Here is a 24,118-nt window from a genome sequence, read left to right as displayed (position 1 = left end):
GTATGCACACACTCGGGTCGGGGGGCGGCTGGCAGTGAGAGTAAATCCTTCAGAGCCTGCATTCCACCTGCTCAGGTGTTGTGTGTCCCCCGGCCCCTTCTGCTGTCCCCAGCTGGGGAGGTGGGCAGGGGAGGTGGCAGTACGGCCCCTGTAGGGTAGGGACGTTTTGTTTCAGAGGTTGGGTGCCCGCCTGAGGTCACTGAGCTGCTGGAGTTGAGACTGTGTTCTACATGGGTCCCACACCAGCCTTTGGGCGGCCAGGAACTGTCCTCCTTCCCTCCGGGCAGGCCACTTTGACTCGTTCAACTGGGTACTGTTTCAGTAGGAAGCTGGGGCAAACTAAATTAAAGCTGTCTAATGGAGTTCTAATTCCCAGCCCTGGGAGGAGGGGTCCAAGGGGCTGGGTGATCCCCCCACTGTCCAGCAGGTAAGGGATTGTCCCTGTGAGCAGATGGAGCCACTGAGACCCAGAGAGGTTCAGCCTAGGTCACAGGAAGGCCAATGTGGGTTTTTTCAAAGTTCTGTTTGGCCTCCCTTTGTCCGGTAACAGGCATTAACCTTTGTTGTCAGAAATAGGGCCTTTCCCTGACTTGGACTCCTTAGTTGCTGGGGAGGGGCATGGGGGGAGGGGGAGAACATTTCATAGGTCATCACGCAGGTCTTAACATCTTGTCAGCCTTGGGATGTCCCCCATTCCCTAGACAGGCTGCTGGCCTGTCGCAGTGACCACACCTTTGGCACAGCCCTGAACAGGAAGCACTGCTTCCCCCTGAGGAATTCAGAATCAGGAAATAGTTTTGTCCTCGATCTCTGTAGGTCCTAAAGCACTGGTTTTAACAGGCGGACGGGGGAGACTCCATGGCGCACCTTTAGACACTGTCTCCTACCTCCTGGTAGTCTCGACCAGTGGCTAAAGGGGCTGGGAAGGGGGAGCAGCTGCTGGGAGTCCCAGTGGAACCAGGAAAAGAGTCCAGGTCTCCCGGGTGCTGCACTCAGAGCCTCTGTACCCTGGGCTGGCGGGCGGCCTGGAATGTGGGGAGCCTAGGGCTCAGTGGGGTCGGGCTGTTCATTTGTCTTCCACTTGGGACCCACTCTGACCTAGAAATCTGACACAGTCCCACTTTCCATTTACACGTGCTCAGGTAAGGGAATGGAGTGGTGGGGGCGGGGGCTTTCAGCTTGGATTTGTGTTTTATGCTGATTGAGCAAGTTACTCAAAATTTTAAGTGTCTGTGTCCCTCCTTGGAAAACTGGGGGCTCAAATAATACATGCCTTTGGAGCCTGTGAGGATGGGGGAAGATGCAATAAATAGCGAGTGCTGCATTTGTAAATGCTTGAGTGTGCAGTGGGCGCTCAGTACCTGGGGCTCGTTTTGTAAGCACTGACCCAGGGTAGGGACCCACTCCGTGATGTGGTTCTGCGGGACAGCTGGCCCTCAGACTCAGCTCTGTCCCCCGCATGCCCGCAGATCACAAGCCAGGCCTCCTCCTCTCCTGCTGAGCTGCCAGCATCACCCCAGCGGCTTCCTCACATTAGCCTCTGGGGATTGGAAGGGCCGTGGCTGGTTAGCTGGTGTGGGTTTGGTTTTCAGAACATGTCTAAGTCTAAAGATTGAACTGGTTTTTAAGAAGTTTTGAAGTACAGGAGGTCTAGAGGCCAGGTAGCATGAGCCTGAGACTTACTGCAGAGACTTACTACAGAGGGTATGGGCTGCTCCAGAGGGCGGCAGCCAGCCCAGCAGCCACCGCTGAGCCCCGAGAAGCACACAGTGTTAAGTCCCGTGGCGGTGGCAGATCGCGATTTCGTAAGTTGCTGTGCGTGGAAGTGTGAGTTGCCATCAGCAAGTTGGGAGAGGACTGAGAGAAGCTGCTTATCCTGCCCGTGTTCCTGGGAGCAGCTGTCTGGGAATGGAAGTCCTCATGCCCCTGGGCCTGGGTGAAATGACCAGAGGAAGGCAGAGAGCAGCCTGGGCCTAGTCCTGCACCCTGGGCAGTGGGCAGGAGGTCTGGCCAGGCCCTTTGGTCTCCTGGGTTGTTTAACTCACTGCAGCTGGCAGGCGGGTCCTTCCGGCCTCCTCCCCACTACCCGCCATCCATCACAGATGAGACACTTCAGAGAGTGGAGCCTTTGGCCTAGGGGACCCTTCCGTGGGGTTGAAACAAGCAGAAGTGGCTCCTTGTGAGAACCTGGGAGCAAGCACCTCTAAAGGGCAGGTGCCATGTCAGCACACGGCCCGCTGACTCTCACCCCCTCCCTCCCAGCTGGAAACCCTGTGAGCCCAGGGGTCTTCCCAGCAGCTGGGCCAGCACTCACATTGAAGGAGCAGGTTCTCTGGAATTAGGTATTGTGGCAGTGGTGGGGTTTATGTTAACAGTGATTGCTGTGTGCCAGGCCCTGTTACTCACTTACAGTCACGGCAACCTTAGAAGTAGCGAGAGAAGAAAACTGAGATGGAAAGAGATCCTGCAGCTTGCCGGGTAGGGTGCAGCCAGTAGTGGAGCTGGGGTGCCAACCCAGACAGTCTGACCCGGCCTGTGCCTTCCACAGTTTCCCATGCTGGCCTGTGTGGGTCAGGTGGGCCTTCTGGACATGAGATCTCTGGCCATGCATGGCCCTTGGCCCCTCATGTCCAGGAGCCAGGGGCTGCTCTGCTGGTGGGTGTGTGTGTGCTGGGAAGAGGGGGTGGAGGGGAGACTTGTTAGATTTCCTGTCTGCTTTTTACTTTCCTTCCACTGCACTTCCTGTTCGACCTTCACTCCATGGGAAGCCCTGCTTTTTGAGGGACAGGGTGTGACTCTTTCTTGCAAAGCTTTTGCCTCAGGTACTTGTCCCCATGCATTCTCTAGCATTCCTCCCTTTGCCACGAATGGCGTCATGTTCCAAAAATCCTGCGGCCATGGGCTCCTTGTCAAGCCCAGACAGAGAAGGGGCTTCTTTCAGTGTCCCTTTCTCCTCTTCCTCCAGCTGCTGTAGTCCAGGCAGGATCCCTGAGCATAGGCTGGGCCTGTGGGGCATGTGTGGGCAGACGGGGTGAGCCGGCCGGGGAACTGTGTCGGGGGATGGGGAGCAAGCCACCGGCCGCGTGCTCCCCCTTCCCTGTGCCTGGATCCTGTGAGCTCTGTGTGGGGTTTTTTTGTGTTGTGGTGGTGGTGGTGGTGGTGGTGGGGTTTTTTTTTTTTTTTTTAAGGTAAAACTTAGAATGTAAAGTTAATCATTTTAAAGTACACAGTTCAGTTGTATTTAGAGCACATTTATAGCGGGCTGCATTCACCACCACTTTGTAATGTGAAACATTTCATCACCCAGTAGAAGACCCCGTAACTGTGCAGCAGTTATGCCCCACTCCTGTCCTCCGCAGCCACCGGTCTGCTTTCTGTCCCTGATTGAAGGCCCCAAAGGCCCTGATGGGAGTGGCAGGGACCCCTGTCATGTCAGAGCGCAGCCTGAGGCAACCGTCGGAGTGCAGGGCAGGCAGAGGATGGAGGGGCCTGCTCCCTGGCAGCCGGCGCAGTCTGCTCTGGACTGGTCACCCCTTCTTTGTTCCTGCTGCCAGGCCTCTCTGAGGAACAAGTGAAGTGCGAGTGAGGCCCAGGGCATGTGGTGGGGACTCGAGGTGAACCTGCAGGGAAGGTTTATTCTCTGGATGGCTTGGGCAGGAGTCTGAGGCTCGGAGAAGTCGCCTTGCTTTCCGGGTCCAACCTGCTCTGTGGCTCGTGGGGGTGGAGCCGATAGAAGAGGCAGCCAGGACTCCTCAGGGCCTCGCAGCCAGAAGGCAGGATGACCTTGGCCTTCTCACCTGTTCACTGAGTGCTGCTTGATTCATTCCAGGAACTGGAGGCACAGGGGTGGGGCCGAGGGGGGACACCCGGGTGGAGAGGGAGGTTCCTCGCGTCCTCCAAGCATGGGGGTGCGAGGGGGATTCGGGGGAATCTTGGAGGCCCCCAGAGGTCTCAGTGGGCACAGTAGGGGTTGTGTATTCTATTTTTGGGGGAAGAAGCTTGGATCAGCCTTCAGAAGGATTTTCCTCGGAAGAGGAAAATTATCTTTTCTTTTTGGTATTAAAGTGCTCCTCAACCAGCTCCTGCCCCTTGGATCTGGTGGCTGGTCAGGAATTTCGATGTCTTCGGTGTAAGTGGGAAGTTGTGGCCCCGGCTTGGATCTCTTAGTTACACCAGTTTTTGCTGTGACTCTATTTTAGGGCGTCTGTTAAAGAAAGTGTTTTCTTGCCGCTTCTTCGCTCACTGCCCCTCCCTTTCCAGCCCGTGCGTGTGGAAAGGCCTGTATGTGGAGGTTTCCCTTTAGAGGTTTTCAGCTTGGTCTGAGCAGCCAGGGATGCCACCGCAGAGTCTACTTTTAGGGAGCCTCTCTGGACCCTCTTCTAGCACCCCCTTCAACCCTCTTCCCTTTGTGGCTTTTGAGGAGCCAATGGTTGAGACTTCACCCTGAGAGGTGGTGTTTACTTCTTTGGTCTCTCCTAAAGGAGGTTTAATAACCGTCACCAAACTCGGACATGAATGTTCGCAGATGCCCAAAGTGGGGAATAACCCAGTGCCGTCAGCCGATGAACGGATATACAATGTGGTCCCTCCACACAATGAAATATTACCTGGCCAGGAAGAGGAATGAGGTACAGCACCTGCTACAGATGGGAGAAGCCAGACACAAAAGACCACACGTTATCTGATTCCATTCTGGTGAAAGGTCCAGATTAGGCAAATCTGTAGGACATAAAGCAGATTAGTGGTTGCTGGGGGCTGAGGTGGGGTGGAAGGGGCAGAGGGTGTGGGGAGTGATAACTGGAATGTACTGGGGTTTAGGGGGTGATGAGAATGATTTAAAATTGATTATAGTGATGGATGCACTATGAACCATTGAATTGTACACTCTTAGATAGGTGGGTTGTACGGTATATGAATTCAACCTCAAAGAAGTAAGTTACTGCAAGATTACCCCCAAATAGTTACTCCCTCACCTTGTTTTTGGTTTCTGCTTGTAATTCACATTTCGCCAAAGCATTATTTGACATCTTTGTTTCCTGTCTTCTGTCATTTTTGGTTCCACCCACTTGTAGCAAACAGCACAGATTCCACCTCCGTCCTGTGCTCCATCCCGGTTACCCCACATCCCAGGAACGCGCCATACAGGTGTGGTGGTGGCCTCGCCCTCTCACTCCCCCGAGTGCATGTCCGCGTTTGCGTGGCTTGGGGCTCAGCCATGGAGTGTGTGGTGGTAGCGTGGATGTATTCTGTGCTGAAAGCAACCGGCCATCAGATAACATTTGGAGTTCAAGTCATTGTTTCACCAACTATTTATCGTCTTTGCCTCCACCCTGTGCTGCTTCTGATTCTGCTGAAGTGTGGGACTGTCAGCAGACTGTCTTGAGGTTTAGGGCTCTGGAGGAGGGGTCCCCGAAGACGCCGGGCCTCATGGCATTTTGGAGACAGGCCCTCTCTCCTTGGAACCCCCATCCACAACATGCTGCCCGGCGGCCTCTGGAGGGAAGGGGGAGCCTGCGCCCAGGCCAGCCGGCCCTGCACTGACTCTGCGGTGCTAGCCTCCCCGGCTCATGTCCCTTGGCTCCTGCCTCACGAAGTCTCTCCCAACCCCTCCTCTCTGCTCCCAGGTGCAAGTTCCTTATGCTTAGCTCTGCTTTCTGTGTCTTTGTCTCATCGTGGGTGTTCTCACTGGCTTCTTTCTTTGCTTCTTGACCTTTGGCGGCAAAGTTGGGTAAAATGCATCTCTCGTGGATTTATTTCTGCATATCCTCGTGTGATTAATTGGCTCCCTAAAGTCTCCCAGTCTGGATGATAAGTTTACAGGGCTGCCCTACTTAGAAGGCTCTGCTTTCTCTGGGGTGGGGCCGAGGTGGAAACCTGGGCTTACACTTCGTCTTTGCACAGGTAGGAGAGACCCCTCCTTCGGGAGAAGAGCCGCACGATCTCTGTCCTCCCCTCGAACGCCTCAACAGCCCCTGGTGCCTGGCCAAGCTGGGTGGGCAGCTCCATGGAAAGGTGATTCATCCTGGAGTGAACTCTTTACAGGTGCCAGGCATTGGAGCCACACACAGGCCCAAGTCTCAGCTGCAGGGATGTCTAGGGCTGGTCAGCACTGGACTCCCAAAGAGAGCACCCCACCTGGAGACGGGCATCCTGCTGGGACGACACCCCCTTTACTTCTGGGAGTGGCTCACTGGCAGGCGGTGTCCAGTGGTTAAAGGCGAGATACAGGCCAGATGGCCTTGGCTCCTACCCTGCTTAGACCCAGCAGTTTCCTTGTATGTGAGGTGGAGGGAGTCATGGCACAGAGTACCTGACGGGAAGTGCCTGGAACAGTGACCTGCCTCGTACGCTGTGGGTGTTGGCTGTGGTGACAGTGGGCAGTAGGACAGCTGTGACTAAGAGGAAACTGACGGGCATGTTAAGCAGACCTGCTGGGGTGCTCACTCGGTGGAGTGTGTGTCCTCAGGGCCACAGACCTGATGCTTTCCTGATCACTGGGGAGCCGCAGCCTTTGTCACCCAGAAGCCGGGCTTTTGCCCTGGTCACACGGCCCTGAGTGCTTATGGTGTTGAACTGTGTGCAGTGGCTGTCCCACGATGTGTGTGTCTTCACAGTGGCTGATGGTCCTCCACTGACTTTGGAGGCAGATGACAGGCCCTGGAAGCTCTTGCTGACAAGTGTGTCCATGTGGAAGATGCTGTTTTGAGTTCAGAACTGGATGACTGTAAAACAGCAGGGCAGTATTCTCCAGGGCCTGAGACACGAGTCTTAGAGATGAGCCCCAGCAGTTTGGTCCACGTGGCATTGTGAGGACAGGCTTGTGTGTGGCCTCTTGAGGGGTCTTCAGTGAGGGCCGGGGCTTCTTGGCCCTGGCAGGTTTGTTCTGGAAGAGGGGCTCCGTGTTCCTTGGCCCCCCGGCGTGTGGAGGCGTGTGCTAATGCCAGCATGGGTCAGGAGTGGGCACGGCATTCTGCTGACGAGCCTCCCTCTGCGGCTGCTTGGATGCAGTGCCGTCGGGAGAGCCAGGACACAGCGAGGTCTTGGCGAAGCTGAGGCCCCGGCTGACTTGGACATGTGCTCACATTTCCCTTTACTGACTTAAATCTTCATGTCCCAGAAAAGGCAGGCGACCTTGAAATCTCCCATGATTTACAAGCTCATGAAGACGGCCAGACGGCTGCTACCCAGGCATCATTTCTCCTTTTGGAATTGAAATGCAGAAAATATTGAACAGCCTGTTTGCTGAGACAGTGGAAATATTTCCGCAGAAACTCTTCTGGGGGTGAAAGGGGCAAGGGACCACCCTCAAAACCAAAGAAGAAACATTAGCTGCAGCTTATGCCCATTCTGCACATGGATTTTCAAGTGACTCCTCCACAGAAGGGCTGTTTGCCCCCACCTCATGCTTGAGTCAGCTTTACTGGCCCCTACAGGTCTGGACCCTTCTTCAGGGCTGTGTGGGACTGTTCTCAGAGAACTTCCAAGTGGACAGGCTGGTCACTGTGCTTGGAATTCGCATGTCCAGCCTTGCATGAGGGATCCTGTGTGGGCTTTGCATGCTTGGCCCCCACCCTGAGAGTCAGGAGCCCTGAGGTCCCTCCCGACTGGTCTGGAGTACTCTATAGTCCTGCCTGTCACTCTGTTCTGGGCCCCTTCTTGCCACATCCACTGTGGGTCTCGCTCCCCTGAGCCTTGCTGGCCCCTAAGCCCCACCCCCAGGTCAGTTTGAGCCCCGGGTGTGTGGTTGGGCCTATGTAGGTGCTGGAATTTATGTCGCTGACACTCAGGCATTGATTGTTCAGTGACTCAGTGTGTGTTTGTATTTGATATAGTTTAAAAAAAAAAAAGGTATGGAAAGGATATATATGTATTTTCCTTTTACTGTAGATGATGAAACTCAGATTCACAGGCATAATGCCTTGTTCTGGGCCACACGACGACGTAAGTCATCGAACCAGGATGTGAACTTGAGCCTCCTGGTTCTCAGGCCAGGGTCTCCACAGAGCTGTTAGGTCATGTTGGTGGGGAGTGGAGTATAGGAGTCTTGTTCTGCCAGGAAGGATCAGGGTCCCCCTTTTGGAAAGACACTTTGCGAGTACTGTGTCAGAAGGTACGCACACATGCTCAGGCAGACATCTTTCCTTCTCTTTAACAAGTGGTTTCGGGTAAGTGCTATATAGTAGAATTACTTTAGAAAAAATGGTAAAAAACGAACAAACAAAAACGCCGAGACTTGCTCATGATCCTAACAGTGAACACAAAGCTGTTTCCTTGTTGACTCTCAGTCTGACCCCATCCTTCTGCATTTTTTGATCAGAGACCGCAGTTTTATTTCCTACCTTGGCTGCTTGTTCACGCTCCTGGTCTCCTTCACCAGACTGAGGACCTGTTGGGGGAGGGACTGTATGTGCTTTATGATTTTTATCTCCGATACCTCGAGTGCTTCTAGCTTCAAAGCAGCTTGTGGGGAAATTCTCCTGAACACTTCCAGAGGGTACTGGTCACCGGGAGACCTGACTGTGCGAAGCACTGGCTTGATGGTTGTATGCGCTAGAGGTTTCTTGAATTTCTCCTAGTTATTTATAATTATGATTTATGGCTGTGTGATATTTTAGTGAGTTGATAGGTCAGTATTCATTTAACCATTTTCTTGTTGCACGTTGAGTTCCTCCTAGATCATGGGTGGAACTTTTTGCTGCTCTCTCTGTTATTTCTTTCGCCTTAATTTCTGGCCGTGGGGTTCCTGGGGCAGGAGCACGGAAATACCGTGGTTCTTGCCACATGTGGCCACGTCAGTGGTCTCTGAGATGCCAGGTTTCCCGCAGCGTTTCTCAGTTCTGTTTTTGTTGGCAGGCGCCCACGGTGGCGTGGTTGAGGTCGGACTCAGGGAGGGGAGAAGTACCGTTGAAATTCAGCCTGTCTGCTCACCCCTCAGTGTGCTGGTTGCTCCTCAGTGTTGGGTGCTGACCAGTCCCTCCTAGTGACGCAGGGCTCTGGGTGTGGCCTGGACGGTCTTGCTGGGAGGCCTTGCCAACCACGCCTGGAGAACAAGCCGGGAGCACCTTGGTGCTCAGCTGTGTGGTGGTGACTCCCCAGTGCGTCCCCTGATTCCTTTGTGTATTTGTTTCCTCAGCCACACAGCCCTGCTGGGTCCTGGGCACCCTGCTGGATGAGGGTGAGATTGCTGCCCGCAGCGCGCTTAGGTGGCTGGGCTCAGACTCAGGGCAGGCCTGGGAGGGTGAGCCGGAGTTGCCGGCAGGACGGACTGAAGAGCCCTCCTTGCAGAGAGCTGCTCGTGCGAGCCCAGAGGCCTGAAGCAGTTTCTGTCCCTGGGGAGGGCAGGGCTGGGAGCAGCTCCAGGAGGGAGGCGAGTGTCCTGGACTCATGGCAGCCCCAGGAAGTTCTCAGGAGACAGCTTCTCTGGGTTGGTTACTGTACTCGAAGGGTCTTGGGGTGTCAAGGGGACCTGTGCAGGGGACAGTGAATTGTGTACTGCCGGGAGTAGAGGTGTGTGTCTGGGAGCTGAGCTTTGGGAGATGAGGGCCCCAGATTGCAGACGGCCTTTCAGATGGCAGGATGTTAGCAGGGAGTGGGACGGGTGGAGCCCATGTTTCCGCACCAGTCGTTTTGGATGCTCCCTCTTTGCCACATTGCGCGATGTGACTCTGTGGGGACAGAGGAGCAAGCTTGCCCACCTGTCGGAATTCTGTCACTGACTCCTCCACTCTTTGAGCCTTGAACAAGCCGTGTGGAGCTGAGGCCGAGCGGGTACCATCTGGACACCACGGAGCCAGCTGTGAGCAGGTGACTGTGTCCAGCGAGCGGGATCCTTGCTCCCTCCCCTGCCTGCGGACCCCTGTCTCTCCCTGATGCAGCCCAGATCTGCCCAAGGAGGGTGGTGAGGGGAAGGGGGCAGAGGAACCTCACTGTGGTCAAGTTGACAGGCCCGATAGAAGGTGTACGCAGGTGTGCATACGGCCTCCAGAAGAAGCTGTTGGAAAGGCCCGTGGAGCTCAGGCAGCACAGCCAGGGACCATGGAGGGCTGACCTTCTCTGAGGAAGTCCCCTGTGGACTGTGGAGGCTTTATGGCTGGAGCCTCTGTGCTCTGGGGCGGTGGTGGGTCTCCTTCCAGTGTTAAAAGCTTGTGTGTGGGTGGTTGGAGTATTCAGGAAGTAATAGTTTGTTTTTTTTTTTAACTCTTAATTTTGAGATAACTGCAGTTTGGCATGCAGTTGGAGGATGTAATCCAGAGACACCCTGTGTGCTCTCTACCCAGGTTCCCCCGGTGGGAACCTCTTGTCAGATTATAGCACAACAGCACAGTCGGGGCATTGACATGGTGCGGTCAGGGTGCGGGGCATCTCCTTCACTGCAGGGTCCCTCACAGCCATCCCCCGCCCTCCCACCACTGCTGCCTCCTTCACCTCTGGCCGGCACACATGTGTTCTCCATTTCTACAAAGTCCACATGTCAAGAGTGTGACGTCAGCGGGATCATACAACACGTTACCTTTCAGGATTGGCTCTTCTCACTTGTCATCATCCTCTGGAGAGTCACCCAGGTTGCATGCATCACGCGTTGGTTCCTTTTCATTGCTTACTAGTGTTCCGCGGTGGACCCGGTGTAGCCACTCAGCCGCTGAAGGATGTCTGCAGTGCTTTCGGGTTTTTCGGCCTTTGCATATGAAGCTGCAGTAACCATTCATGACAGCGTCTGTGTAGATGGAAGCTTTTATTTCTCTGGAATAAATGCCCAGAAATGTGGTTCCTGGATCATACTGTAGTTGCATGTTTAGTTTTTTAAGAAGCTGCTGAACTGTTCTTCAGAGTGGCTGTATCATTTTATATTTTCTCTGGCAATGTATGAGTGATAGGCTTTTTTCACATCCTTGCCAGCATTTGGTGTTGTCACTATTTTTAATTTTGGCCTATCTGATAGATGTATAGTAACATATTATGTGGTTTTAATTTGCATTTCCCAAATAGCTAATGATGTTGAACGTTTTTTCATGTACTTATTTGCCATTTGTATATCTTCTGTGAAATATTTTTTCATGTCTTTTGCCCATGTTCTAATTGTGCTTTTTTTTTTCTTTTTTCTTTTTTTTTTTACTGTTAAGTTTTGAGAGGTCTTTATATGTGCTGGATACTAGTCCTTTGTTAGGTATGTGTTTACAAGTATTTTAATCCTACTCTGTGGCTTATCTTTTCACCCTCCTGTTGGGGCCTTTTGCAGAGCAAATATTTTTAATTTTAATGTGGTCCAATTTGCCAGTTAGGGTTTGTGTTCCATTTTGAGTAATTTTTCTGTAAGGTTGAGCTTTATTTTTTGCCTGTGAATGTCCAGTTGTTCCAGCACCATTTACTGGAAAACTGTCACTTTTCCACTGGAGTTTTGGCACCTTTGTTAAAAGTTAAGGGGCATATTTGTGTGGGTCTGTTTTTGGGTTCTCTATTCTGTCCCATTGATTTGTGTCTCGCCTTCTACTAATACTACATGGTCTTGATTACTGCAGATACATAATAAATCTTGTAGTCAGGTGGATGGGTTCTTCCCTCTTTCTTCTTTTTTTATTAAAAAAAATTCTAGTCCCTTTGCCTTTTCCATATAAGTTTTAGAGTAATCTTGTCGATATCTACAAAAAAGTCTTAGTGAGCTTTTGTTAGTAATTGCATTAAGCTTATGTATCAATTTGGGGAGAATTGGCATCTTAGGATCTTCCAGTCTATGAACACAGTATATCTGTTTATTTAGATCTTTGATTTTTCATCAGCATTGTGTAGTTTTCAGCATGCAAGTCCTCTACATGCTTAGTTAGATTTACACCTAAGTATTTTATTTTTTTAACGATTGCAAATGGTATTTTATCTTTAATTTTGGTGACCACATATTCATTGCTAATGCATAGAAATACAGTTGATTTTCCAATAGCAGTCTTACATACTACAACCTTGTTAAACTCACTTACTGTAGTTTTTTTTAAAAAATAGATTCCTTGTTATTTTTCCACATAGACAGTTACGTCATCTTAAATATTTCTTCTTTCCAATCGGTATGCCCTTTATTTCCTTTCCTTGCCTTATCGCACTGGCTAGATATTCTGGCACTTTGTTGAGTAAGAGTTCTGGGAATGGACGTTGGTTGCCTAGTTTTTGATTTTAAAGGAAGAGCATTTAGTCTTTCTCTGTTATGCATAATGCCAGCTCTAGGTTTTTGTAAATGCTCTTTGTCAGTTGAGGAAGTTTCTTTCTATTTCTACTTTTCTGAGAGGTTTTGTTGCTGTCGTTTTTAAAATCATGAATTGGTGTTGAATTTTGTCAAATGCTTTTTCTACGTTAATTGATGTGATCACAGAGTTTTGCTTCTTTAGTTTGTAAATATGGTGGATAACTTTGATTTTTTTTTTTTTTTAAACAGTGAACAAGCTTTACATCTCTGGTATAAACCCCACTTGGTCATGGTATATAATTCTTTAAATATATTGTGGACTCCTGTTTGCTAATATTTTGTTGATTTTTTTTTTTTTTTTGCATCTATATTCATGAGGAACGTTGGTCCATAGTAATTCTTTTTCTTCCCATTTTTTGGTACTGTGTCTGATTGTGGTATCTGGTTAGTATTGTCTTCATAAAAAGAATTGGAAAGTGTTTTGTACCCTTCTGTTTGCTGGGAAAGACTGTGTAGAATTGGTGTCAATTCTTCTTTAAACGTTTGGTAGACTTCTCCAGTGAAACCATCCCAGCCTGGAGATTTCTTTTTTTGGAAATTATGTATTCAGTTTCCTTAATGGTTACAGGATCATTCAGATTTCTGTGTTTTTTGAGAAGTTGGTCCATTTCATCTAAGTTGTCAGGCTAAAGTTTGTAGAATTGTTTGTAATATTCCCTGTGATCCTTTTGGATGTCTGCAGGCTCTGTGGTGATCTCTCCGGTCTCATTGCTGATTTTAATTCGTGTCTTCTCTCTTTCCTTTGTCAGTCTTGCTAGAAGTTTGTTGATTTTGTTGATCTTTTCAAAAAGCCAGCTCTTGTTTCACAGGTTTTACTGTTTCTCTATTTCAGTTTGATTGATTGCTGCTCTTACTGTTATTTCCTTCTTGCCTCGGGTATGTTCTGTACTGCTCCTTCTTCTAGGTTCTTGAGGTGGAAGCTTATTGATTGGAAGTCTTTCCTCTTTTCTAATGTATCGTAGTGCTGTGGTGTTACCTCTCAGCATTACTTTAGTTGTGTCCCACAGATTTTGGTATGTTTTAAAACTTTTCTTTGAGGTTTCCTCTTTGACCCATGGGTTATATGGAAGTGTATTGTTTTGTTTCCAAAAGTTTGGAGATTTTCCTATTACCTTTCTCTTACTGATCTCTAGTTTGGTTTCATTGTGGTCAGAGAACATACTCTAGGGATTTCAAATATTTGATTCCATTGAGGTTTGTTTCCTAGCTGAGGATATGATCCATTGTGGTACAAGAGGTCTCCAACTGTAACGATGGATTTATTTATTTCTCCTTTCAGTTCTATCAGTTTTTGCTTCACATTACTTTGCAGCACATTGTTTAGTACATATATATTTAGGATTGCTGTGTCTTCTTCTTGGTGAATCAACCCTTTTATCATTATATTCTATTCCTTTCTGTCTCTGGTCATTTCCTTTGTTTTGACGTCTGCTTTATCTGACATTAATATAGCAGCTCTGCTCTCCTTTGATTAATATTTGCAAGATCTATTTTTTCCATTCTTTTGCTTTCAGCCTGCCTCTATCGCTGTCTTTGCAATGAGTTTCTTGTAGAGATTGTATAGTTGGGTTATTTTTAAAATGCAGTTTGCCAGTCTGTCTTTTAACTGATGTATTTAGATTATTTATGTTTAATATAATTATTGATGTGTTGGGGCCATACTTTTTTTTTTGTTTCCTGTTCTCTTTTGATTATTATTTCTCTGCCTGCTTGAACTTTTTTTTTAAAGAACTTTTTTTTATGATAAGCTTCATGATTTATATATAGAGATTTTTTTCAGGTATAGATTTTCTGGTGGCTATTCTAGGAATTTGACTGTGTTGTATATATAACTTATCAGTCTATTGGTGGTGTCATTTTGCCAGGTCAAGTAAAGGGAGGACCTTCCTTCACCCGTCACCATGTAACTGTCTTCAGTATTTCCTCTACATGATTCAGAACCACAATAGACAGTGTCAGAATTTTTGCTTCAGTCATCAAACATTATCTAGAAAACTCAAGGAATGCCTGATTACAGGTATTTTTGCTTACTCTGTTCTTACTTCCTTTCTTCTGATCCAGGTTTCCTCCTTTTGTCATTTCCTTCCTGTTTAGAGAACTCCTTGTAGCCATTTTTTAAGTGTAGGTGTGCTGACAGTTTCTCTTAGTTGTCCCTCGTCTGAGAATGTCTTGATGTCCCTTTTGTTCCTGCAGGACACTCTCACTGGTGCAGGATTCCGGGTAGACAGTTGTTTTCCTTCAGCACCTGAAAGTGTTGTGCTGCTTCCGCCTGGCCTGCACAGTTAAGTCCGGCTGTTCTGTCTGGGTTTTCTCCTGTCTATAAGCTGTTGTTTTTCTCTGGCTGCCTTCCAGATTTCTTCCTTTGTCTTTAATTTTCAGAAATTTAATTCTGATGTATCTTGGTGTGGGTTTCTTCAGATTTATCCCTTGTAGTTCACTCATTTTCTTGAACCTACAGGTCTCCATTCTTGATGAATTTGGGAAGTTTTCAGTCATTCTTTCTTCCAGTTTTCTCCGCCCTGCCCTCCTCCTCTCCTGCCAGGACTCTGATGACACAGATGCTAGCTCTTTGTTGCAGTCGCACAGGTCCCTAAGACTATTCGTCTCACCTGTTTTCTCTGCTGTCTGGTGGGAAACTTCTGTTTTGTCTTCCAGTTCACTCATTCGCTGCACGGTTCCCGTCATTCTGCTGTTGGGCCCATCCATTGAGCCTTTTATTTCAGTTACTGTGTTTTTCAGTTTCAGAATTTCCACCTGGCTCTTGCCTTCTGTTTCTTTGTTGAGGCTATCTGTGATTTCATTTATTCCGAGCATGTTCATAATTTCTTGTGGAGTCATATAGCATGGCTGCTTTAATCTTCGTCAGATCATTCTGACATGCCTGTCACCTCGGTGTTGGCGTCTGTCAACTGTCTTTGCTCACTCAGTTTGTGACCTTCCTGGTTCTTAGTATGATGGTGACTTTTCAGTTGAAACCTGGATATTTTTGTGTCATGTTAGGTGACTCCAGGTTGTGTTTGACCCTTCTCTCTCAGTTGGCTTTTTCTGATACAGCTCCAGCAGGAGAAGTGGGGCTGCCGCCTTTTACTTTTTGGTGGAGCTCCATTGACTCCTGAGGCAGGAGGTTCCTGGTTATTGCTGCAGGGGTGGGGTTCAGCTCCCCGGGTGTCCTCTGCCGTTGCTCCAGCAGGGAAAGGGAGGCGACCTATTACTGGTGGGTGGGGATGAAAGTCCCAGCCCCCTGCACCTCCCTGGGAGGGGTTCTGGGGTGCCTCTTGGCTGGCCAGGTGGCAGTCTAGCCTCTGCTGGTGTGGGTGGGGGTGTGGCCGTGTCTGGAATAGGACGGTTATTGTCTAAGAGTTTTCTCTGTCTTACCAAGTTGTTCCTTCCCTGGTTCTTCTGCTATGTAGAAGCTTTTATTGGGGCAGTTTGTTTTTTGTTTTTGTTTTTTTTTATTTTATTTTTTTGTCTGTGCCTGTTGGCACAGGTGCCTGTTCCTCCAGCCCCTGGACTGGGACAGTGACACAAAAAGACAGCCCAGGGTGTGCACCTCCATATCATTCCTCAGGTCCTGAGGCTCGAGCCCCTCTGCCATCTTCTCCACCTTTTTGAGTCTTCTTAGATTTGTCTTATGTACAGTATCCAGGGGTTTATTTGTACTTAGTGGCAGGAATAGGGAACCTTGCATCTACCCCATCTTCCAGGAAGCAGAAGTTTCAAATGACCATTTTCAAAAAGGCTTGGGACTGAGGAGTATGTCCCGGCCACCAGCAGCCTCTTCCCAGAGACCAGCCGGAAGTGTAGCCTCTGTTGGGTGTGGGAAGGAAGACTGAGTTTACCTGGAAGGGAAGAGGCTCCAGGGGTGCCCTCAGGTGTGACTTACAGGGGGTCTGGACCCGTGTGCTTCCTTCAGATGGCCTGCTTGAAACAGCTCAGTCCCATCCTGGGTCATGAACCCGCTTCTCCCTAGAGGAAAAGCCTCCCGGCCACTGAGAGTTTCTAGAACATCTTTCCTGTGCCAGCTTCCTTTTGGGGTACCTGTGTCAAAATCCGGGTCCTCGGGCTGCCCAGGAGAGGGAGGTGGAGAGGGAGGAGACAAAGGCTGTGGCGGGCACCCGGGACCTCCTGACGGGGCCGGGTTTGCTGCCGTCACTGTTAGGCAGAGAGAGCGGGAGGAGCGGCAGCACCCCCAGAGCGCCTTTCCCAGTCCCATGAGCCAAGGATGGAGGGGCGGGTGAGGGCTGCTGCGTGCGAGGAGGCGTAGCTCAGTGAGTTGGGTGGCCCGGGCTCGGGGATGGGTCATGGAGTTGGGTTGTGTTCAGGACGAGGTGCTGACAAGTGTTGAGGAAGACGTCGGCCTGGGCTGCTCGCACGGTTAGGTGCAGTCCTGCCTGTATCTGCTTCAGCCATGCCCACACCCAGCCACGGCCCCTCCACCCTGGGTGCCCTTCTTCCCACAGGTCGTTGGTCCCATTTGCTCACTTGGATGGCAGTGCCAGGGGGGCAGGTGCCTTCCTGGCTCCTGATGATCCTGGACTTGCTCTGCGGACCTCTGGGGGTCCTCTTTGTCACCCAGTGGTAGACACCAGGCCAGCCCCTGCAGCCCTTTGCTCCCCCGCCACCGCATCAGACCTCAGCCGCTGCCTCTTGCTCCCCTCTGCCTCTGGCTGGCACCTTCAACTCTCATCCTACAAGCCAAGGGGCCAGATCATTTCCTCTGAAACTTTTGTCTGTGTCTCTTTGACTGAAGTTTCCCAAATCTGGCTAGGGAGCACAGAGCACAGAGTCATTTGAAAACTTGCATAGTCACCCCCAGCCTTCCCCAGACTTGACTTTCTGAGGTTTGAGAGGTCTCTCACTTTACATTTCCTTTGGACTGTGAACCCATGAAGGTAGAGGCAGTTTCTTACTTATCTCACTGCCTGACATAGGTCTTGGTAAATGATTTAAAAAGCAAAAACTGTATTGAGATATAATTCACGTACCATAGACAATTGAATTGACCTATTTAAAATGTAAAATTTAATGATTTCTAGGACAGTCCCAGAGATGTGCAACTATTACCACAGTCAGTTTTAGAACACTTTCATCATCCCGTAAAGAAATCCTGCACCCTTTAGCTGTCATGCCCCCACTGTCCTCCCATGCCGCCAGGCGTGGCAACCCCCATCTGCCGTCTGTCTCTAGATTTGCCTTGGTAAGTGCTCTTGGTGGAAGGTTCCCCACTTCCCAGCCTGGTTGTCCTCCCAGAGCCCTTGTTTCTTGCCCTGTGCTCTCCGCTGGCCCAGCCTGCCCACCTTTTCAGGACCTGCCCACCTTAAAGGGGTCCCCTTTAAGGTGATCTGTACATGGAAGTCAAGAGCAAGCGAGGTAGGTGCTGGCAAGCTCCTTGAGTGGGTGTTTGTCAAGTGAGTAACGATGCTGATTGCGGGCCAGGTTCTGAGGGACTTGTGCCAGTGCCAGGCCTCCCACGGCCCCTTCTGAGGAAAGGACAGGCAGGTGTAGCTGGTAATGTGAAGTTGCCCCAGAGCCCTGCAGCCAGGGACGAGGAGGCTGATGTATAGGAGACGCGGCCTTGCGGTCTAACCACCGGTTTCACAGGTCAGGGAACTGCAGGCCAAGCAGCGAAGTAGAGAAGTCACTGGCCTAGGGGACATGGGGGTTGCCCCACCTCCTCCCTCCCCACAGGACAGGCTGTGGTGGGCTCTGCTCTGTGTGCGCATCTTTGAGTGGTGCCGAGAGAGGCCGAGGGTGCTCATCTGCCTGGGGGCCGGCTGGGGGTCGGCTGGGGGCCGCTGGCGTTTGCTGAGAAAGCAGACCTCTGTTCTCTTTGCTTCTGCTTTCCTGGCAGCATTTCACTCCACGTACCCCATGGTTCTCTGGGTTACGTCCCTCTAGGTCCTGGTTCCCTGCCCACACCCTCTCCCGCGTTTCATGGAAACCAGTCTCTCACCTACTTCCTTCAGCCTACAACATGCCCCTTGCCCGAAGTCCTTCCTTCTGTTCACAGGGAAAAGCCAGTGCTTCCCGTGGGGGCCGGAGGACCCTGAAGAAGCCAAGAAGAGAGGCTCACTCTGCATGCTCTTTGACCTCTGGCAAGTGACCTTCCCTCTCTGAGTCACAGATTCCACCATTTTTCAAAATGAGATGGTGTGGCAGGGCCTCCCAATTTGGAAATGTGGAACAAAAGACATGTTAAGAGGACCCCTAAGGATTACCCAGAGACAGTCTGCGTGTGTAAACAGCAAGTGGGGGGTTTAGGTTTTACTTCGTGTTACTGCCTCCAGAGGGTGGTGGACTCATCAGCCTGACTGTGCCTTTTCCACCCCTTTCTCAAGAGCTGGGTGTCTGTCTAGACCTTTTAACTCCCGTCAAACTCCCACCCCTAGGGGCTTGGGGGACCAGGGCAGGGGCAGGGGTTACTCTTTGGATGTAAAAAGTATGATAGCAGCTCACATTTATTAAGCACTCAGAGGCCAGACACTGTGCTCAGGGTTTTTTTTCCTTATACAGTTTTCCTGAGATAATTCAAGTGTCATAAAGTTCACCCTTTTAAAGTGTACAGTTTAGTAGTTTTCAGCATAGTCACAGGTTCATGCAACCAACTCCACTGTCTGATTCCAGAACATTTTCATCACCCCCAAAAGAAGCCCTGTACCTGTTAGCAGTCGCCTCTCTTTGCTGCTCCCTCCACACCCTGCAACCACTCACCTGTGTTCTGTTTCCAGAGATTTCCTTACTCCGGACCTTCCGTGTGCGTGGAGTCATGGCAGCGTGTGGTCTTTGCATCCGTCTTCTCTCCTGGAGTGTCAAGTCTCTGGGGTTGTGGCGAGTCAGTGCTTGGTGCCTTTGTACTGGGTCATATTGTGTTGTATGGATAGCCCACTTTAGTTGTCCATTCATCTGCTGGTGGACATTAGAGTTATTTGCACTTTTGGTGACTGTGAATAGTGCTGCCATGAATGTTCATGGCCCAGTTTTCACCCGAACACCAGCTCTCGGTTTTCTTGGGTTTGTACATACCAAGGAGTGGAGTTCTGGGTTTAGCCTTTTAAGGAACTAGACTGTTTTCCCCAGTGACTGCACTGTTTCATATTCCTGTGCTATGTTTGTTTTACTTGTACACATCTTGTCAGTCCTCACGTGAGTTTTGCGAGGTGTGGACACAGTTGTCGTCTCTCTCACCTTTCAAATGGAAGACGGAAACCGAAGGGTTTTCGGCCCAGGGCTGTACAGCCAGCAAGTTGGTGATTCTCCGGCTGGTGCTAGTTGTGGTCCCCGGGGCAGCGTCTCTGCTCCCAGGCCCGTCCTGTCCCCTCGGGATGAGGGCCTGTGACTGTGTTGTTCTCGGGATACAGCTCGTACCTGCATGTGACGGCCCTCTCATGGTTACTGAAGAAAATGCCGTCTTTTCCCAGGCTTGGTAGCCTGATCAGGACCTTGAGGGAGGGAGGCATCTGCTTCTTAGGAGTTCCTGTATTCTCCAGTTTCCAGACTCCCGCTGGGCTTTGCGTTCCCCTTTCTACACCAGATGCTGCAGACCTGCATGAGCCTCTTGCTCCCAAGTGTCCTTGGAGGCGTGGCTGGGGCTGGGGAATGAGACGCGTGGTGTGTGCTCAGCAGGGGTGACTTCTGTCTCCAGCAAGCGCTTGTGAGCTTGTCATTAACTTGACCGTGGAACCTGTTCTGTCTCTGCTCCAAGGCCACTGATAACCTGCCCTCCTTTTTCTCCTCCAGGCGAAACCCATCTATGGCGGTTGGCTGCTCCTGGCTCCTGATGGGACCGACTTCGACAACCCAGTGCATCGATCCCGGGTAAGGGCTTCAGAGTGCATTCTGGGGGTAGGGCGGCCCAGAGAGGGCCCACCTTAGGGCAGGTGACAGAGTGGAGGTGGGAGAAGGGGAGTGAACAGTGAATTCTGGGAGCCCCTACTTGGTGAACTCGTAGGTCCCCTGGGAAAAACCTCAGTGAGACAGGCCTGGCTCTCCCTTCAAAGTGGGGTGCCCACAGGGTGCCACCTGTTCTGTGGGACGGTGAAATGGAGAAGGCCAAAAGGTGGCAGTTCAGCACACGTTTGCCCCGTGCTGATTAGGCTCTCAGGTCCTCCAGTGCCGAGGCCCTGCTTCCTGCAGCCCCCACCCCCCCGCCCCCAGCCTGGGGCGCCCCGGAAGATGAGCACCAGTTAAGGGAGGCGGGCCTGGATGGCCGATGCCACCTCTGCCCCGTCTCTCCTGGGCACCCAGCCCTGGGCGGGTCCTGCTGGACACAGACTGCTGCTCAGCCAGGTCTTAGCCAGAGCAGTGAGATGGTCAGACCAGCATCGTCCTGCATCAGCGGCTTGTTCTCCTGCCAGAGAGCCCCTTTGGATTTGGTTCCAGTTAAAATACTCTTTCTTTTTCCACATTCTCTCCTCCACATGATGCTGCCTGTACCCTGTAAACTGCTCCTGCTCTGCTCCCTCCCACCCCTGCTCCCCAAGAGCCTCTGCCCTGCCTCTTGGCCTCTGCTGCCCCCAGCCTGAATGCTACACTTTGGGGTGGAGCCTGTGGTACCCCATGGAACTTGCTTTGTGTTTGGGGGTTTTGGGCTTCCTTCTGGAATGGGTTTTGATTTTAAAAACAACAAATAGGAGCCTTGGAAATATTTCTCAGGAAGAGTCCAGGGTGGCCTCTCCCTGGACACCCAGTGCGGAACCAGGCTTCTGCAGGTCCTCTCTGTGAGGCCGTGTGAGTGTCCTGTCCCTGCTGTCCCTGCTGTCCAGGCATGAGGGCAGCCGGGGCAGCTGTGCTCCAGAGCCTGCAGTGACCAGGGAGCAGCCCTTGTTCCTGTTTTATATTTAGGTCACACAGAATTGCCATTTCCAGCTTCTGAGAAAAATCATTATTAGAAACTGTACAGTTCTGGCCCAGAGCGAAGAGATACAATATTTCAGTTTGTTCTTGTGGCCTTATTGCCAGTAAAAGTATGAATGTCTTTGGGCATTTTGAAATGCATGAAAATAGGTCTTCGCGATGATCTTTGGGATTCAGGGACCAGCAGTCTCACGTCCTCGACACGTCTAACCCCCCACAAAGCGGAAGGTCCTTTTTATCCCACTGTCAGTACCATTGCCACCATTGACCTCCAGTGGCCTGGCCTTTGGGTGGAGGGTAGAGTTGGTCAGCTCTCCCCGGACTCCAAGTCGTTCCCATCGGTCATGCTTCTCCTCAGTTTTGGTTTTTAGTGGTTTGCTCCTGAGTAAGTCCCAGGGCCGCGGGCTTTCCCCTTCCTCATGCTCCCTCCGGACCATCGGCACTGCCCTTTTATAGCATCTCTCCAGATTGTGTCAGGAGTGGGGCGTCCTTGCCTGGCACTCTCAGGTTGTCCCATGTCAGGTCAGGTGATTCACCAAAGTATTGACACGTCTCACACAGTAAGCTCGGTGCTGGGGACGTGGAGGGTACAGAAGGGTGACCAGGACGTTGTCTTTGCCCCTGAGGAGCTTGCAAATTAAAATAGACCAGGTGTCTTAACTCTCAATAATTGGAAACACTGGGTGGTTTGGGCCTTCCTCTGTCCCAGTCCTGGCTAACGAGTCACTGTTCTCCCACCCCGGGGCCTGCTTTTCCTGCTATCCACTCAGGCATGGTTGCTGCGGCCAGCGTCCCCCAGGTGCAGGCAGTCAGAGGGGGCGGCCTAGGGAGACGACTGGACTCCCAACCCCTCTGTGTTCCCTTGCAGAAATGGCAGCGCCGGTTCTTCATCCTCTACGAGCATGGCCTCCTGCGCTACGCGCTGGATGAGATGGTGAGTGTTCTGCCCCAGCTCCAGCCTCTGCCAGGCCCCTTCCCATGGCAGAGGCAGCCCATGTGCTCCTGCTCAAAGTTTCGGAGAAAGGGTGGCAGCTGGTTGCAATGCCCTTATACCCAGAGGCACCTTCATCGGTTGTGGGTGAGAGTCTGTGGTGAGGGAGGAAGCCACTTCTGTTCAAGGGGGATGGGAGTCGGGCTCAGCCGGAGCACCCCGGCTGGACAGAAGTGGGGGTGGCTGTGGGCCTGTGGGGGTTGGGGGAGCCCTGGACAGGTGGAGGCCAGCGGAGCTAATGCTGGTCCGCACCTGCGCCCAGGGCCCCTCTCTGCTCGGTGCTTGGAGGCCTGCTGGCCGAGGGGTGGTGTTCTCCTGGTTGCTCAGCCAGGGTGTAAAGGCTCCTTCCTGTCCTGCCACCCACCTGCTTTGCTTCTTGGGCTGGATGAGTGTTTACCAACCAGGTGGAATGTTCTGGCTCTGGCTTTTCTTTTTCTGCCCCTTTTTGTCTCCTGACTTTTTCTCTAAAGGAGATTGGTCTCTCCTAACTAAAGTATGACCGAATTCCAAGCTTCATAAAGGGTTGAAGGTGGAAGATTTGAGCACTTTTTATTGTTCCACTGGAGTGTGTGAGTGCGTGTGTGGGCAGCATTTTAAATCAGGACTGTCCTAGCACAGCTAATCACACCATGCAAAATAGGGTAACCCCCACCCCTTTCAGAGTGCATTGCCTTGCTGCAGGGGTGAGAGCGGGGTTCTGGACGTGTGAGCAGAGGACCTTGTAGACTGTTAGGAAACTTGGATTTTCAGGTTTTTACGGCTGATACGTGACTAGGCTGTAAGTGCCCCCACTGAGCATGGTCCTGGAGCCTCCAGCCCGGAGGCAGCTTTCCTGAAACCCAAACTCCCACCCCTACCTGGCCAGCAGGGTCCTCACACCTGGAGCAGAGACTGTTAGTGCAGGCTTGTGTGTGAACTGGGTTCCAACCATGCTGAAAGTTTTCTCCTTGAGTACCTAGAAGTAGAGCTTTGGTCCTCACCTGGGGACCTTGTGCCCCAGGGCTGCCTGGCAGTGTCTGGAGTCATCTTTGACTCTCATGGCTGTGCAGGGGCTGCAGGGGTGCCGTTGGCCCCGAGTGGGTGGAGGCTAGGGCTGCTGCTCAACGTGGTGTGAGGCAGAGGGTGGCCCCCACACCAGAGCGTGACCCAGCCTCAAGTGTCCCCGGTGCTGAGCCTCAGAAACCCTGGCCAGTGGCTTATTTATACTTTTTAAAAACATTAAAACATGTTCGACTTGCTGTCGTCCTGGTTCCTGAAAGGTTTGGAAGGACCCACCCGTCAGATTTCCCGGGAGTGAAGAGGGTGATGGGGCAGGGTTAGCCTGCTGGCTGGCATGGTGGTGCCATGGACTTGTTCCTGGTGGGGAGGGGTTTCGATGGGCTGTCCGTGGACATCAGGCAGACACAGGGCTGGCAGGACTATGGGGTGTGGCTTGCTCAGGCTACCAGCCTGTATGAAGGCCTGTCTCAGAGCTGGTCTCCAAGAGCAGCAGTCTGAGCGGCCCTGTAGCCTCTGCTGACCCTCCACTCCTGCCACCCTCTCCTCCCCCGCATACTGCTTCCCTCCCCAGCTAATCTCCACATGTAATAAATTGTAACATTTTATGGTTGCGTGGGGGGGGGCTTAACACTTAGTCACAACCTGTTTTAAATTGTTACTTGGACTTTTATACAATATTACTATTTGTTTTCATTTGTTTAAATGTTATCTTACCAACTAAGCTGTGACCTTTTTTTCGTTGTTGGTCCCCCTGGTAATTCTCCATACCTCTGCATTGCCTGACCTGAGGTTTGGGTGGCACAGACCTGGTAAATATTTGTTGAGTTGAAATAATCAACTTTGTAAAGCATAGCTGCAGGAATTCTGTTTCAGCTTGAGGAGGAGGTAGGGCCTGGGTGCTCCTGGGAGAGGGTTGGGTGTGTTTCGTGGCTCTGAGTGGTTCCTCAGCAGAAGGGAGAATGCCCCCTGGAGGGATCCGGGGAGCAGAGTAGGGACCAGGAGGGCATGGTGGCGGGCAAGAGGGGAAGAGGAGGGGAGGGCTGCCA

At 51.3% G+C, this 24,118-nt stretch overlaps 1 protein-coding gene across 7 annotated transcripts in view; it reads left to right on the top strand.

The window, feature by feature from the left end:
* MPRIP (myosin phosphatase Rho interacting protein) overlaps nucleotides 1-24,118 on the top strand; it is a 108,792-nt gene that overhangs the window by 7,233 nt on the left and 77,441 nt on the right. For all 7 annotated transcript variants that reach the window (XM_032499050.1, XM_032499048.1, XM_032499045.1 and 4 more), the window contains exons 2-3: nucleotides 19,967-20,044; nucleotides 21,951-22,016. In XM_032499050.1, coding sequence (XP_032354941.1) covers nucleotides 19,967-20,044; nucleotides 21,951-22,016 — 144 coding nt within the window. The remainder of the gene's footprint in view (nucleotides 1-19,966; nucleotides 20,045-21,950; nucleotides 22,017-24,118) is intronic.

This window comes from Camelus ferus, chromosome 16 (assembly GCF_009834535.1).
Source record: "Camelus ferus isolate YT-003-E chromosome 16, BCGSAC_Cfer_1.0, whole genome shotgun sequence".
NCBI classification, from domain to species: domain Eukaryota; kingdom Metazoa; phylum Chordata; class Mammalia; order Artiodactyla; family Camelidae; genus Camelus; species Camelus ferus.
Note: the sequence above shows the minus strand (reverse complement) of the source record. Positions and strands in the feature narration are given on the sequence as shown.